The sequence below is a fragment of the Diabrotica virgifera genome, chromosome 7, assembly GCF_917563875.1.
Source record: "Diabrotica virgifera virgifera chromosome 7, PGI_DIABVI_V3a".
NCBI classification, from domain to species: Eukaryota; Metazoa; Arthropoda; class Insecta; order Coleoptera; family Chrysomelidae; genus Diabrotica; species Diabrotica virgifera.
The window spans coordinates 210186884-210205639 of NC_065449.1; the positions used below are offsets into that span (position 1 = coordinate 210186884).

The window sequence follows — 18756 nt, forward strand, 5'->3', positions numbered from 1 at the left end:
CTATGAACGAAAACGTTGAAAAAGATAAGAAACATGAGAAACATAGTGTAATCAATATCCAGATTACAAATTAAATGAATCATTTACATGGCCGAATTCCCATATCCCGTGACGAAACAAAACTACTGGCGTTAGCGATTTAATATTTCAGTAATCTAAATATTTTTCAGCTTTAGAATATTGGAGGCATAAACGTGCGGATAGAGTTCCATAAAGGGATCGGTGGCAGTCCATATCTTTTAAAAATCATCTTCGTTAGCTTCTTAGGCTAACTTTCGGATAATCCGAACTTTTCGGAATCCGAACAGGCTGTCCCCCCAATTAGTTCGGATTTGCGGGGTTCTACTGTACATATAAGTATGTTGTTTTACTTCTTATTGTGATTTCTTTTGTGTAGCCATTATTTACATTAACGGATGTTCCCAAATAATTAAATCACTTAATCTAATTAACATAGTAATTGTGGATTTACATGACCAACGTCCTTTATAACTGAGTTTTAAGGAGATCTTTTTAACTGATCTCACTAATTTGGTTACTAATTATGTTTATGAGCTAAGTTTATGCGTAAAGCTGCTAAAGAAAAACAAACTGATTGTTTGTATTCTCTTAATAGTTTATCTGTACATAGCTACATACACACACCCAAACTTCCAAACTGGAATCACCATGTATTTCAAAGTAATATTAATTTCTTTTGAAAGAACTTGTTATTGTTGCGAATAATAAATGTTTTTATTGAAAATAAACAAATATATAAGATAATCGGATAATAAAGTTCTTACGATGTCAGTTGGACCAGTATAAAAACAAAATTCGACACCGAATGTCGGCGCCGTTTGTAAAACATAGGCGGCGCAATAGAAATTAATGAGTAAACTTTTATTTTTAAATTATGGTTCAATATTTGTTAAATAGTAATAATGTTGTTAATTGTTCACATTTCTTTATGAAATTGACACCAAAGATAATTAAAAATAAATAATACAAATGAAATTTAACGTGCTTATTAATTGGAGAACTAAAGAAATAAGACTACATTTTGAATATACACATAAAATACATGAAAACGAACAATTCGTCTTCCAGTCGAATTGTCTTAATTCATGACTAATGGAGAGTTCACTTTTACTACTGTACATGGGACATATTTTTGACAAGTTGAAATATATCACTATCCGTGTGTTCAGAACTTGATTCGACACTTGTTGTGTTTATAACTACCACACCAATATTGGAAAAGAAGTGAAAGGCGCAATTTACACAACAGTTATCAGACCAATAATGACATAAATACGCGGCAGAAACACGACTTGATACAGAAAGGACAGAAAGAATGCTAGAAACAGCAGAGATGAAAATACTTTGAAAAATCGATGGGATATGGGAAGAGCTAGAAGTGCAGATATACGACAGATATGCAAGGTGGACAACATTAATAACTGGGTAAAAAGCAGAAGAGTATAATGGAACAACTACATGAGCCAAATGACAAAAAACAAAGTAGTAAGGACGGCGAGAGACGGTTCCCCAATAGGAAGACGATCAGTTAGGTCTGTATCCCGCGTATGAAAAAAAAGTTGATTAATAGTAAGCTGAAAATTTGTTAATAGCTTAAACGGTGTCTAGTCGGATAAACTGTGATATATGAGAACACTGTAACAGGGGCAGTTTTAATTGTGGAACAGGTTAAAAATTTGGAACGGTCAGACTTAAACTCTCCCAACAGAGAGTAAACTCTCGTGCAAAAATCAGACTGCTATTTATCACCTCTCATAATTCCTATCATTTGACATATTCTACATGTTCCACTCATTAAAACGCCCATTTGGTGATAAATATTAGGCTGATTTTTGCATGAGGGTTTAATCTCTGTTCGGAGAGTTTAAGTCTGTTCTGTAGGACAAAATACATGTGCCGTTTTCGTGGTCTGGCCGTTCCAAATTTTTAACCTGTTACACAATTAAAACTTCCCCTGTTCCAGTGTTCCCATATATCTAAGTTTCTCCAACTAGACACCCTTAAGCTATTAAAAAAAATTCAGCTTGCTATTAATCAACTTTTTTTTCATACGCGGGATCCAAACCTAAGTGGGAAGACCACGAAAACGATGGAATGACAACTTACTGGAGGCACATTGAAAAACAGACAGTCATGTCTACACAAGAAGAAGAAGAAGGAAAAGAAGAAGAAGACATTAATATTGGTGACAATGCAAGATAATATTTTTTTTTACTTGAACATGAGCTACACAATTTTTCCAAATGTCACAAATGACTTGTAAGTATATATATTGTATTAAAACAGAAAATAGTGAAGAATTACAAAGAATGATGGAAGCACTAGATAGTGAAACGACAAAGATGGGACTGAACATCGCTTACAGTAAAACAAAAGCCATGACCAATCAACAAGGAGAACCAATAATTACAGTGGCACAAACAAGCATAAAGCAAGTAAAAGAGATATTCTAGGACAAATCACTAAATGAAATAAAAAAAATCAGACCGAAGAAATAAAAAAAATAATAGGATTGGCCTGGGCATCACTCGGAAAACTGTCTTTTATTCTAAAGAAAAAAAAATACCCCCAATACCTAAAATCAAGAGTCTTCAATCAATGTACACTCCCTCTCCTCATATATGGCTCTTAGACATGGACACATACAAAGGAAAATATGGAAAAAATAAAAATATGAAACATGAAAAATTCCATTAATTACATTATCCAATCAGCGGACTGAGCAAATTGACGTCATTAAATCTCGCATAATATATGGGGCATCCTGTATAAACAATACAGTTATTAAAATTTAAAATTGATCATTAAAAGTATATAATACTTACAAATGCAATTTAATGTGCTTATTCATTTTTTAAGTACTAAAGAAATGAGACAAAAAATGTATTATAAAAATAACATAATTGTAAGTTATGACGACGACACTGTTTATATAGTGTTTATATTGCTTGCCGCCTTTGAAACATGAGAAGGTATTTTGACCAGATAACGATATGATTTGAGCCTAAGCACTTCCGAACAATTTGACCAATTACTCTTTAGTATTGCCCAATAAGATACGTTAGAAAGTAATAAGCCACACCCGCGTCCATGTGGACTAATACAAGGAGTGATCAATTTTGAAGCAAGCAAATGTTTATATGGTTTATCTTTATTTCTATGCTCTTCGTAGAATTACTGACCGGACCCCAAAAATGATTCTGGCCCAACTGACATCGTAAGAACTGTACAGCTCGGTACGGTATAGGTTATTTGCTTGAGTTGCAAATTGAACGAAAAGAAATAAACTAACTTGTGCGTCCAAAAACGAAAATATGCCTGATGTGGGGTTATAGAACTTACAACGAGGAAAGATTATTGGTCTTGTGGAGAAAGTAATGTTCTCAGAGGGACATAGCTGTGGGGCTAGGCGTAATACAGGGCGTTTTGTCCAAAACCTATGCTAGGTAACAGGAACTAGGAAAGCTCAAAAATCAAGCAAGGTAAAGTCGCCAAAATTAATAACGGCTCTCCAAGATCGTTTAATTGTCCAATAAGCTGAAAGACACCCAATCATTTCTCACCTGCAGCTCCAAAGGCAGCTTTTGGAAGCTGCAGGTGTAACTGTTTCAGTTGAAACGATAAGAAGAAGAGTTCGTACCAAGAAGTATACAGCAGGAGACAGTTATGGGTTCCCGAGTTATCCAGGAAGCACAAGATTGATCGCCTAAATTGGTGTCTTCACCACCAAAACTGGAACATTGGGAATTGACAAAATGGGCTATTTTCAAAAAAAGTCAGGAGATGTGTAAAATCAGATGACCCATGAAATCGCGTACTTAGAGGTCGAGGAAGACAAGCACGAACGAATACTGTCAGATCTGTTTACAAATATACAAGGGGAAGTGTAATGTTCTGGAGAGGAATTGTGATCCGTAAAAAAACTCCTTTAATTTTCATCCAATCAACTTTAGCTGCTCACAGGTATGTTGATAACTTGTAGTCAGGCTTTGGAGAGGTGCAACAAGAGAAAATTTAATTTTATTGCATGGTAATGGACCTCTACATACCATTAGAGCTCGCCGGGATAATCCACAAAACACCGCACGGCTAGTACAAGCTGCTCTTAATATAAAGGATGGAGCAACCTACCACAACAAAATGTTGATAATTTGATAGGAGCGTGCCCACGCAAACTGAAGCTTGCATAAGGACTACAGGTGATAACACTGACTACCACAAAATACAAAAAAAAATAAATACAATTTAAACAGTATTCGTTGTACATTGAAATTTTGTATGCTATTGACTTTAATACTGTATGTACTTTAATACTTTCAATTTGTTTGTTAAATACTTTATTGTTTTATTTAATTGTTATGTATTTGTTATTAAATTGCTTTAAAATAAATATTGTTTGACTTCGTGTGTTTGTTTTTTAAATTCGCACGAAATAGTAAGAAATATCAGAATGATTCCATATAAGTTTGGGTGTGTGGTGTGTGTATTTGAAAGTTCGAAAAGGTATATGAAGGGTAGCTTATGTATGACTTATGACAAATCCGTTAAGGCCATCGGTACATAATTCACTTACTGTCACTTGCTGTTGCGTTTAGTAAATTTCAATTTCCGACTTATCATCGACTTATTTCGTATGCTTTAAATGATGACGCTCGGGTAAAAATTCCCGGACTCAACTGTATATGATTTCCACCATAATATTTTTTTCTCGATATCGATATTTTCAATAATATCGAGGCAAGCGTATCGACAATACAAGAGTATTGTATTGATTTCACATAATGAGTATCGTATCGACATTATTATTGCTAAGGTATGTATTGTATCGGTATCGTATTATTTTCGATACGATATCAATACAATATCGATATTTTTATCGAATATCGTGAAGCTTTAGGAAAAATCGAGAAAATATCCATAGGTTGTCGTTCTATCTATATAAGGATTTTTACAGCTGTCGCCGCCTTCCTTCTTTCAACCAACTTCTCTAGTCGTTTCTGTTCTGCCATTCTCCGTCTCTAAGGTCTCGTCTTTCCATGGCCTCGTCCACTTCATACCTCCATGATCTTCGGGGTCTACCTCTTCTTCTCTTTCCCACTGGGTTCCAATCCGAAATCTTGGATATCCACCTTGTACGATCTGCTATTTCACATGTCCATACCAAATTAAACGTTTTTTTCATGTAGCTAGTAGTAGATTTATTACTAGTCAAAGCTATATTATAGTCAAGTTGGTCCCTTAAGAAAATTGGTCATTTGGTTAATTTGTAGTTTATTTCAAAATTAGATAAGAGACCCACTCTATGGGAAAAGTTTCAGGATAATATTAAGGGTACTTTTTGTTGCAGGTCCATGTTAAAACCGCAGCCACCATCCAAGCCAGCCTCTCTGGACATTCTGGCGCAAGCTCCGACAATGGACAACAACAGGCTGGAGAAGCTGGTCAAAAATTTTGTAGATGAAGACAAAGCTCGAATCGCAGCGGCCAGAAACAAATCGCAGTCGCCTGTGACGTCACCGGTCAACAAAATGCCTTCCAGCATCCAGTACGCGTTGCAAAAGTTCGAAAAAGGTTCTAGTCAAACGGACAGTGCGAACGGGGTCGGGGTGAGAGACGGGGGGAGCGGGGCGGGTAGTTATTTGCGGAAAACGGCTACGTTGCCCAATAGAAAAGTCGGTGTGGGTAGTGGGGGTTTGAGTGGGTTAAGTGGTGGGGGTAATAGTGATTCGGGTGTGGGGGTGAATAGTTATAATTCATCGAGTACAACGAATTTCGTGCAGGTGAGTTGTTATTAGTTGCATAATGTATTTATTGCATTTACATACATTAAAACAATGAAATTAAACAGTAAATTATGTCATAACTGATAGACTAGAGAGGAAAATTTTGATCAATCATACGCGTATCTGTTAGAACGATTTTAGAACATGAGATATCGTATTGATATACAGGTTGTCCAGAAACTCTACCGACAAATGCAGACAGTAGATTCCTCAGATAATTTTAAAACAATTTAACCCAATTCACCTAGTCCGAAAGTGCTTCTTAAGGGAGCTAGAGCTCTTTGAAGATGGCGTCATGAAATTAGTTTTTCTTAAATACCTCCAGAACGCTTCTATTTAGAAAAACGAAAATTGGTATGCATATTTACTTTTCAGAGATGAATCGATTCCATCCATTGCAAATTTCTAGTACCGGTCATAGGCGTGCGTTTTGGGTAGAGCAACGGGTATTTTATCGCATAACTTTTTTGTCCTTAACTTTTATGCATTTTTGACACCGGATTATTAAATTTTGAGGTATTCTAGTACTAAAAGTTACTCTTGATTTAAGTCGGTAGGACACACCGTTTTCTAGAAAAATCGATTTAAAAGTTTCTCGTTTTTGGAATTTGAAAAAAAATTGAAAGAATTTTTCAACAAAAAATAAAGTATTTTATCAACATAAAATAAGAGTAACTTTTAGTACTCGAATACCTCATAATTTAATAATCTAGTGTCAAAAATGCTCAAAAATTCAAGACAAAAAAGTTATGCTATAAAATAACTGTTGACCTACCCAAAACGGACGCCTATGACCAGTACTAGAAATTCGCAATTAATGAAATCGATTTATCTCTGGAATATAAATAAATGTACCAGTTTTCGTCTTTCTAAACAGTTTTTTTTTTAATTCAAAAAGCGATAAGTTTTCAAATCGATTTTTCTAGAAAACGGTGTGTTCTACCGATTTAAAACAAGAGTACCTTTTAGTACTAAAATACTTCCCAATTTAATAATCCAGTATCAGAAATGCATAAAAGTAAAAGATTAAAAGTTATGCGATAAAATAACCGTTGCCCTACCCAAAACGGACGCCTATGATCGGTACTAGAAATTTGCAATGGATGGATTAGGTTTATATCTTGAAGATAAATACGCGTACCAATTTTTGTTTTTCTAAATAGAAGCGTTCTGGAGGTATTTAAGAAAAACTAATTACAAGACGCCATCTTCAAAGAGCTCTAGTTCCCTTAGGAAGCATTTTCGGACCAAGTTAATTTTGTTAAATGATCTTAAAATTATCTGAAGAATCTGTCAAATCTGAAGAATCAAACCTGTCTTCGTTTGTCGGTAGAGTTTCTGGACACCCTGTATAAGCATTCGATTATTATACACTTGAGCTATTTTCTTTGGCCTGGGTAGTCACAACTTGGTCATCAAGTTAGTGTGTATGAGACATCGTTGACAGGCATTCTCGTACCTTGAAATTTCTTTTTGCATGGTTTTGTTCCAGAATGATTTTGAAGAGGGCCGGAGATGTAGAACATCATTGTAGTAAGCCTTTTGGGACCTTAAATTCCTTTGAGTACGTATTGCCCGTATCAATCTTTACCACATTGTTGTCATAGATTTTTTACAGTTTCTGTCAATCTTTAGTCTTCCCACCACCACAGAAAAAATTCAGTACCTTCTGCTGTATCACATATATACAGGCAAGATATCAACAAAAATAACCATACACATAAAAAAAGCAAGGAATAACACTAGCTTTCAGAACAAACAACAACTTAGGCAAATATGTAAGAACAATAAGAGCCAAAAGAAAAAGCAATTTGCAAACTGGTTTTATTTTATTTAGCGTATGGCTACATCACAGGTTCATATATATACATATATATATATATATATATATATATATATATATATATATATATATATATGAAAGGAAACGGCAATTGCATTTTATTTCACTTCGACTACCACCGATATTCTACACGACGTGTTTCGAGCTCATGTCAAGCTCTCGTCAGGAACATCTAGGTGGATGGTCGAGGTGCAAGAAAATGCTTTTGGCCTTTCTGGTAATAATAAAATAACCAGACTTCAGTACACTTGGTACGACATCTATATTAATTAAACGAAAAGATTTCTCTGGTATACAGAAGAAATCTTTTCCGTAGCGGACGCGAAAATGTAAATTTCAAAGTCTTCATAAAAGACGATGAACGACAAAAGACACCTCTTTGTGTCACAGATTTGTCTACAAAGCCACGTTATTCGCTACACATTCGTCAATAACGGAGAAGAACCGTGATATGAAAGGAAACGGCAATTGCATTTTATTTCACTTCGACCACCACCGATATTCTACACGACGTGTTTCGAGCTCATGTCAAGCTCTCGTCAGGAACATCTAGGTGGATGGTCGAGGTGCAAGAAAATGCTTTTGGCCTTTCTGGTAATAATAAAATAACCAGACTTCAGTACACTTGGTACGACATCTATATTAATTAAACGAAAAGATTTCTCTGGTATACAGAAGAAATCTTTTCCGTAGCGGACGCGAAAATGTAAATTTCAAAGTCTTCATAAAAGACGATGAACGACAAAAGACACCTCTTTGTGTCACAGATTTGTCTACAAAGCCACGTTATTCGCTACACATTCGTCAATAACGGAGAAGAACCGTGATATGAAAGGAAACGGCAATTGCATTTTATTTCACTTCGACCACCACCGATATTCTACACGACGTGTTTCGAGCTCATGTCAAGCTCTCGTCAGGAACATCTAGGTGGATGGTCGAGGTGCAAGAAAATGCTTTTGGCCTTTCTGGTAATAATAAAATAACCAGACTTCAGTACACTTGGTACGACATCTATATTAATTAAACGAAAAGATTTCTCTGGTATACAGAAGAAATCTTTTCCGTAGCGGACGCGAAAATGTAAATTTCAAAGTCTTCATAAAAGACGATGAACGACAAAAGACACCTCTTTGTGTCACAGATTTGTCTACAAAGCCACGTTATTCGCTACACATTCGTCAATAACGGAGAAGAACCGTGATATGAAAGGAAACGGCAATTGCATTTTATTTCACTTCGACCACCACCGATATTCTACACGACGTGTTTCGAGCTCATGTCAAGCTCTCGTCAGGAACATCTAGGTGGATGGTCGAGGTGCAAGAAAATGCTTTTGGCCTTTCTGGTAATAATAAAATAACCAGACTTCAGTACACTTGGTACGACATCTATATTAATTAAACGAAAAGATTTCTCTGGTATACAGAAGAAATCTTTTCCGTAGCGGACGCGAAAATGTAAATTTCAAAGTCTTCATAAAAGACGATGAACGACAAAAGACACCTCTTTGTGTCACAGATTTGTCTACAAAGCCACGTTATTCGCTACACATTCGTCAATAACGGAGAAGAACCGTGATATGAAAGGAAACGGCAATTGCATTTTATTTCACTTCGACCACCACCGATATTCTACACGACGTGTTTCGAGCTCATGTCAAGCTCTCGTCAGGAACATCTAGGTGGATGGTCGAGGTGCAAGAAAATGCTTTTGGCCTTTCTGGTAATAATAAAATAACCAGACTTCAGTACACTTGGTACGACATCTATATTAATTAAACGAAAAGATTTCTCTGGTATACAGAAGAAATCTTTTCCGTAGCGGACGCGAAAATGTAAATTTCAAAGTCTTCATAAAAGACGATGAACGACAAAAGACACCTCTTTGTGTCACAGATTTGTCTACAAAGCCACGTTATTCGCTACACATTCGTCAATAACGGAGAAGAACCGTGATATGAAAGGAAACGGCAATTGCATTTTATTTCACTTCGACCACCACCGATATTCTACACGACGTGTTTCGAGCTCATGTCAAGCTCTCGTCAGGAACATCTAGGTGGATGGTCGAGGTGCAAGAAAATGCTTTTGGCCTTTCTGGTAATAATAAAATAACCAGACTTCAGTACACTTGGTACGACATCTATATTAATTAAACGAAAAGATTTCTCTGGTATACAGAAGAAATCTTTTCCGTAGCGGACGCGAAAATGTAAATTTCAAAGTCTTCATAAAAGACGATGAACGACAAAAGACACCTCTTTGTGTCACAGATTTGTCTACAAAGCCACGTTATTCGCTACACATTCGTCAATAACGGAGAAGAACCGTGATATGAAAGGAAACGGCAATTGCATTTTATTTCACTTCGACCACCACCGATATTCTACACGACGTGTTTCGAGCTCATGTCAAGCTCTCATCAGGAACATCTAGGTGGATGGTCGAGGTGCAAGAAAATGCTTTTGGCCTTTCTGGTAATAATAAAATAACCAGACTTCAGTACACTTGGTACGACATCTATATTAATTAAACGAAAAGATTTCTCTGGTATACAGAAGAAATCTTTTCCGTAGCGGACGCGAAAATGTAAATTTCAAAGTCTTCATAAAAGACGATGAACGACAAAAGACACCTCTTTGTGTCACAGATTTGTCTACAAAGCCACGTTATTCGCTACACATTCGTCAATAACGGAGAAGAACCGTGATATGAAAGGAAACGGCAATTGCATTTTATTTCACTTCGACCACCACCGATATTCTACACGACGTGTTTCGAGCTCATGTCAAGCTCTCGTCAGGAACATCTAGGTGGATGGTCGAGGTGCAAGAAAATGCTTTTGGCCTTTCTGGTAATAATAAAATAACCAGACTTCAGTACACTTGGTACGACATCTATATTAATTAAACGAAAAGATTTCTCTGGTATACAGAAGAAATCTTTTCGTTTAATTAATATAGATGTCGTACCAAGTGTACTGAAGTCTGGTTATTTTATTATTACCAGAAAGGCCAAAAGCATTTTCTTGCACCTCGACCATCCACCTAGATGTTCCTGACGAGAGCTTGACATGAGCTCGAAACACGTCGTGTAGAATATCGGTGGTGGTCGAAGTGAAATAAAATGCAATTGCCGTTTCCTTTCATATCACGGTTCTTCTCCGTTATTGACGAATGTGTAGCGAATAACGTGGCTTTGTAGACAAATCTGTGACACAAAGAGGTGTCTTTTGTCGTTCATCGTCTTTTATGAAGACTTTGAAATTTACATTTTCGCGTCCGCTACGGAAAAGATTTCTTCTGTATACCAGAGAAATCTTTTCGTTTAATTAATATAGATGTCGTACCAAGTGTACTGAAGTCTGGTTATTTTATTATTACCAGAAAGGCCAAAAGCATTTTCTTGCACCTCGACCATCCACCTAGATGTTCCTGACGAGAGCTTGACATGAGCTCGAAACACGTCGTGTAGAATATCGGTGGTGGTCGAAGTGAAATAAAATGCAATTGCCGTTTCCTTTCATATCACGGTTCTTCTCCGTTATTGACGAATGTGTAGCGAATAACGTGGCTTTGTAGACAAATCTGTGACACAAAGAGGTGTCTTTTGTCGTTCATCGTCTTTTATGAAGACTTTGAAATTTACATTTTCGCGTCCGCTACGGAAAAGATTTCTTCTGTATACCAGAGAAATCTTTTCGTTTAATTAATATAGATGTCGTACCAAGTGTACTGAAGTCTGGTTATTTTATTATTACCAGAAAGGCCAAAAGCATTTTCTTGCACCTCGACCATCCACCTAGATGTTCCTGACGAGAGCTTGACATGAGCTCGAAACACGTCGTGTAGAATATCGGTGGTGGTCGAAGTGAAATAAAATGCAATTGCCGTTTCCTTTCATATCACGGTTCTTCTCCGTTATTGACGAATGTGTAGCGAATAACGTGGCTTTGTAGACAAATCTGTGACACAAAGAGGTGTCTTTTGTCGTTCATCGTCTTTTATGAAGACTTTGAAATTTACATTTTCGCGTCCGCTACGGAAAAGATTTCTTCTGTATACCAGAGAAATCTTTTCGTTTAATTAATATAGATGTCGTACCAAGTGTACTGAAGTCTGGTTATTTTATTATTACCAGAAAGGCCAAAAGCATTTTCTTGCACCTCGACCATCCACCTAGATGTTCCTGACGAGAGCTTGACATGAGCTCGAAACACGTCGTGTAGAATATCGGTGGTGGTCGAAGTGAAATAAAATGCAATTGCCGTTTCCTTTCATATCACGGTTCTTCTCCGTTATTGACGAATGTGTAGCGAATAACGTGGCTTTGTAGACAAATCTGTGACACAAAGAGGTGTCTTTTGTCGTTCATCGTCTTTTATGAAGACTTTGAAATTTACATTTTCGCGTCCGCTACGGAAAAGATTTCTTCTGTATACCAGAGAAATCTTTTCGTTTAATTAATATAGATGTCGTACCAAGTGTACTGAAGTCTGGTTATTTTATTATTACCAGAAAGGCCAAAAGCATTTTCTTGCACCTCGACCATCCACCTAGATGTTCCTGACGAGAGCTTGACATGAGCTCGAAACACGTCGTGTAGAATATCGGTGGTGGTCGAAGTGAAATAAAATGCAATTGCCGTTTCCTTTCATATCACGGTTCTTCTCCGTTATTGACGAATGTGTAGCGAATAACGTGGCTTTGTAGACAAATCTGTGACACAAAGAGGTGTCTTTTGTCGTTCATCGTCTTTTATGAAGACTTTGAAATTTACATTTTCGCGTCCGCTACGGAAAAGATTTCTTCTGTATACCAGAGAAATCTTTTCGTTTAATTAATATAGATGTCGTACCAAGTGTACTGAAGTCTGGTTATTTTATTATTACCAGAAAGGCCAAAAGCATTTTCTTGCACCTCGACCATCCACCTAGATGTTCCTGACGAGAGCTTGACATGAGCTCGAAACACGTCGTGTAGAATATCGGTGGTGGTCGAAGTGAAATAAAATGCAATTGCCGTTTCCTTTCATATCACGGTTCTTCTCCGTTATTGACGAATGTGTAGCGAATAACGTGGCTTTGTAGACAAATCTGTGACACAAAGAGGTGTCTTTTGTCGTTCATCGTCTTTTATGAAGACTTTGAAATTTACATTTTCGCGTCCGCTACGGAAAAGATTTCTTCTGTATACCAGAGAAATCTTTTCGTTTAATTAATATATATATATATATATATATATATATATATATATATATATAAATTACAAACAACAGTAAATACAAAAATATTCTACAAACAAACATCTAGATTATAAATATATTCGATTGACTCTTTTGTAGCAACCAGGAAATCCGAAGGGTTGCCGTTATAGGATCTAATCGGGCATTCCTCTACCATGTGTTTTACTGTTTGCCTTTCGGCGCCGCAGTCGCAATTTGGTGATTGTATTTTTCCCCATCTGAAAAGTGAGTCGGAACATCTGCCACAGTTCGTCCTTATTCTATTGAGTGTGGTCAAAATTCGTCTCGGTTGGTTGAAGCCCTCAGGTTTGCTTGTAATACATGGCATGTTCCAGTTAGCTGGTGCAGCGTTATTCTCCCATTGTTCTCTCCACCGTTCAGTTACATTAAAGTTTTGATCTACTAGCCTTTTTGCTGTTTTTAGAGGCGGGTGTCTTGAACGGAGCCTATTTATGTCTCTGGCGGAAGTTCCGACATGGGAGCGGAGCTCAGGATCAGTATTGATTTTTGTAAATTCTCTGACTAGGGCATGTTCCCGGCGGATGGGTGGTGGAGCTATATGACTCAAAGCTGGTAACCAGTAAGTGGGCGTGGCCTTGATTGTGCCCGATATAGTTCGCATCGCTTGGTTTAGTTGGACATCAACACGGTGAGTATGTGGACTGTTTATCCATACTGGTGCACAGTATTCCGCTACGGGGTATACCAGTCCTAATGCTGTCGATCTAAGTGTGGGTGCTGAGGAGCCCCATGTAGTGCCGCAGAGCTTTTGCAGGATGTTGTTACGAGTTCGGAGTTTTGCAGCAGTCTTAGTAAGATGCTCTTTAAAGTTTAGCGTTCTGTCAAGTGTAACACCCAAGTATTTTGGGTGTTTATTATAGTTAAGGAGTCCGTCCTCAAAATGGATTTGAGGTTGATAGTTAGCCATCTTGTTGTTCAAATGGAAGCAGGACACTTCTGTCTTAATTGGATTGGGTTGCAATCTCCATTTGCGGAAATAATTCCCTAGGGCATTTAAATCGTTTGTTAGAATGCGTTCAGTGACCTCGAATTCTTTATGACTTGCGGCAAGCGTCCAGTCGTCTGCGTATCCAAAATTTTTTGATGTGGTTTCTGGCATGTCTGCTATGTAGAGGCTGAAAAGCATGGGAGCCAGCACGGATCCTTGTGGAAGTCCATTATTCAGTTTTCTTTGGGTACTAGTCTTGTCTCCCAATATAACTTTAAAACATCTGTTGGATAGCATGGCGTTAATAACCTCAGTGGTCTTTCCAGTGGTCTCTCAGTGGTGCAAACTGGTGTAACTGTCCGAAAACTTACATCGGTCAAACTGGCAGAACCTTTGACAAACGTATAGCAGAACACAAAAGGGCTTTCAATATTAGAAAAACAGATTCTACGTACGCACTTCACCTTCTAGATCATAATTACCCTTTTAATGAACAGTCTAAAACTCTCCGCAGTGCTAGAGGAAATCCCTCGGGAAGAGTTAATACTGATCGGGGATTTTAATGCGAAAGTAGGAACAGAAAATACAGGATTTGAGGACATAATGGGTAAAGAAGGAATGGGCATATGGAATGAGAATGGTGAACTGATGCAGGAACTATGTGGTATGTACCAATTGAAAATAGGAGGAACGTTATTTACGCATACAGACTGCCATAAAATCACATGGACATCCCCAGATGGTAAAACTGTAAGCCAGATAGATCACATATGTATAAGTAAAAAATTTAGTAAATTAATGATAGACGTGCGTAATAAAAGAGGAGCAGAAGTGGGATCAAACCACTACCTCCTATTGGCTAAAATACGACTAAATATACAGAAGGAAAAAAGAATTTACATACCCAACCACAAACTAGACTTCACCAAATTAAAAAGTAGAAACACAAGGAAGAAATTTTCCCAAATCCTAAAACGAAAGCAAGAAAGAATAAACTACACGAAATCGGTCCAAGAAGTGTGGGAGCAGTGTAAAGAAATATTCACAGGGACAGGACACGAGGTGCTCGCTAATAAAACAAATGGAAGGAAAAAATGGATTAGTGGTGAAACTTGGAAGAAGATAGAGGAAAGAAAGACTATCAAACAGAAAATACTAGGCACCCAAATTGCAGACAAAAAAATTATATTTCAAATGAACTATCAGAGATCATCCAACGAGATCAAGAAAAGTGTTAGGAAAGATAAACAAACATACATCGAGGATGTAACAAAAGAAGCACAAGTAGCAGCAGAGATGGGGAATAGCAAAGTACTCTATAGTAAAATTAGATAATTAAGTGAAAATAGAAGAACATGCAACATTATAAAGAGTAGAGAACAACAAATACTAACAACAGAAGAAGAACAAACAGAGAGATGGGCAGAATACTTTAAAGAATTGCTAAACATACAAAGAGAAGAAATCATAATAGCGCCAGAGAAAGAGAATATTTTGGAATTAAATATAAACACAGATCCACCAAACAAAAAGGAATTAATGGAAGCAATAGAGAGTCTTAAAAACAGCAAATTACCAGGCATATACCAAATCACAGGGGAACTATTGCTAGCGGACGTGAACGTGACAACAGAAACATTACTACCCCTATTTGAGAAGATATGGAAGGAAGAGAAATTTCCGAAGGACTGGCAGACAGGTGTAATAGTTAAAATACCAAAAAAAGGAGATCTAAAGTTGTGCAATAATTGGACAGGAATTACATTACTCAGCACAGTGAATAAACTGTTTTCTAAAATAATTCTTAACAGGATCGTAAACACAATCGATGATGGAATAAGGAAAAAACAAAATGGGTTTAGAAGAGGGCGGTCATGCATAGATTTAATAAATACATTACGAATAATTACAGAACAAGCAACAGAACAACAATCATTATTATATCTGGTATTCATAGATTTCGAAAAAGCTTTCGATTCAATTAGTAGAGAAAATATATGGATATCGCTTAAAAATAGAGGCATCCCGATAAAATTAATAAACCTAATCAAAGAAGGTTATAATAATTATAAAAGTGTAGTACAGCACCAAGGCAAACTATCTAGAAAATTTGAAACATAAACAGGGGTTAAACAAGGATGTATACTATCACCACTATTGTTCTTCATACTATTAGATGGCGTAATGAGGAAAGCATTAAACAACAAGAAGAGAGGAATACAACGGGGATTAACCGAAAACCTTGAAGATCTAGATTTTGAAGATAATATATGCTTACTCTCGCAGAACCGGCAACATATGCAGGAAAAGACAGAAGCGTTAGAAACAGAGGCAAGAATACGACACAAAATATACAACTAAGAGTAAGAGAAGGAATTATAGAAGAAATAGACGAGTTTAACTACCTAATTAGGAAGTACTATGTCGAAAAAGAATGGAGTACCCAGAAACGTCGACAAAAAAATAAATAAGCCCAGGAGCACTTTCGCAAGATTAAACAAGATATGGCGTACAAGTACCCTAACAACCCATACAAAAATAAAAGTTTTTAAATCAATGGTTAAACCAGTCTTACTCTATGGGGCAGAATCGTGGACCATTACTAAAACAATAAAGAATAAACTCCAGGTTTTCATAAATAGATGTTTAAGAAGAATATTTAAGATACGGTGGCCCGAAGTTATAAGCAACCGAGAGCTATAGGCCCGAGCAGAAGAAGAGGAAATTGGAAAACAAATACGCAAACGGAAGTTTGGATGGCTGGGACATACTTTAAGAAAAAGCGAAAACGAAATTCCAAAGAATGTCTTACATTGGAACCCACAAGGAAGAAGAAAACAAGGACGGCCAAAGGAAACTTGGATTAGAAGTACCCAAGCAGAAGCCAATAGGACCTTTAGACAGATGAGTTACATCGCGAAGAACAGGCAGGAATGGAAAAATTTTTTCAGTACCCTATGCCCACAAGAGGGATAATGGGTTACATACATACATACATAAAATTCTTCATATTCAGAATAAAGGCCTTACGCTATCTTCATTAGAATCTATGGAAATTAATAAATTGAAAAATACAGATATAATTCTGAATGACCAACTTGAGACGAGCAGCTCCCCACTCCTCAACCTATTAAGTTAGAGAACTTTAAAGTGCAGACACATAGTACATCACTTGAGAAAGACACTGTGCCGAAAGAGCTGCAGTGACATTAAATTGTAATAAAGTTTGAGGAAGTATTGAAAACAAAAGTTTTCCGTGTTTTATTGTTAGATTTCTTCAGATATAATTTCATGGTCACACAGATTCTTCTGGAAATTCTTGCCTTTTTTCTTCAGAAGTTGTTTGTTTTTTTTTATTATTTTTGTCCTATTACCAGAGAACGGCAGTTCTCGCCAGTGGCGCACACCAACACCCCCCTACACGCGACACTAAATATACACGAAATTTTCGATTTTCTAAATCTGACTGATTTGAAAGATAGGCCAAGTCCCATCTTAAAGTTCAGAAAAAGACTCACCCATTCATATGTCAACCATCCATTTTGGTCCAAGGGTTTGGATTTTACGGCCCTTTCTATTTAGGGTCTGTTTTTTGTTCTCGTCCCCAAAACTCCCAAAAACTTCAAAATTTTAAGTCCGACCTTTGCGGCTTCTAATAGTACTGATCATTACCTTTCCAACGCATGTCTAATTTTGAAAATCGGTTATACCATTCAAAAGTTACCGAGCTCAGAAGTATGACTCAATTTTTATTTAAAAAAGGGAAAATGTTTGTGGATATGTATGTATGTGTGTTTAAAAGTTAAACCGATTTGAATTTTTTTTCTGTGTTTGAAGAGGGGGTCTGGGCCGATTCAGAACCGGTGTAATTTGTGACTTTTGACCACCCATAAGCCAGCTAGAGGACTTGTAGGTACAAAACGGCATATTTTTTGGGGGTATATATCTTCGGATCAGGAAGAGACAGGAGAACCGCAAATACACCAAATCAATAGTGTTGAGTTAAGCTTTCAAATGGTGTCTAAGCCGTCAGGATCAGACATACACACGGCTCAGTATAACCAAAAAACTGAAAAATTATACTTTGAAAATTTTGATTTTTCGACAATTACTCAAAATTTTAACCTACGAATTGCGCCAATAACTGAGCGTTTATAGAAAGACTCTAGACGAATCTAACGGTGTATACGTCATATCCGGGAATATTCGAATTTAAGTTATAGGCTTCATAAGTATGATCAAATCTATTTTCTACGGGAAAAACGGTTTCTCAAGCTCAATAATTCCTGTAATAGCTTCAGTTATCATACTTGACCTTAGATCCATCAGATACTACTGGTAAATACGTTTCAAACTCATGTTTACTGATCAAAATCGGTTAAGCCTTTTAGAAGTTATTAAGCTACAAAAGTATAATCCAATTAACGATTATTCCCGAAATAGTTTATGTAGTTGTAGTGATTACGACGCTAAATTTGATCTGGCAACGGGCAATCCGACTTCATTTACCGGTCATCTCAATATTTTTTTTCAATCTATTTCGAATAGAAAAATATCTAGTGTACATTCGATGGACACTAGATCATTTGGGAGATAATGCAACAAAGGTGACCATTTATAAAGCTTAACGAGTAATAGAGGAACATTGCATTCAACTTCATACATTTAATTTATAAATTACTTTGAAAAACTCTTGATACAAGAATAAAAAAACCGCTAAATGCCTTAAAAATGAGTGGCGCATACAATATTCCAGCTACAAAAGATCTGATATGAATATTACGTGGCGCGAAAATGTATTTTCATTTTGATGTAAAACAAAATTCTAGTTTTATTTTAAGAGATTTTTCCATAATATTTGCTAAATTTGAAGTAAACGCGCCACAAAAGAGTTTCAAAGTTCAAACTGTATCC

General features: G+C 36.7%; 1 protein-coding gene across 5 annotated transcripts in view; it reads left to right on the forward strand.

The window, feature by feature from the left end:
• The window catches only part of LOC114339183 (serine/threonine-protein phosphatase 2A regulatory subunit B'' subunit alpha-like), a 364499-nt gene that overhangs the window by 199013 nt on the left and 146730 nt on the right, over positions 1-18756 (forward strand). For all 5 annotated transcript variants that reach the window (XM_050655879.1, XM_050655881.1, XM_050655878.1 and 2 more), the window contains one exon: positions 5369-5801. In XM_050655879.1, coding sequence (XP_050511836.1) covers positions 5369-5801 — 433 coding nt within the window. The remainder of the gene's footprint in view (positions 1-5368; positions 5802-18756) is intronic.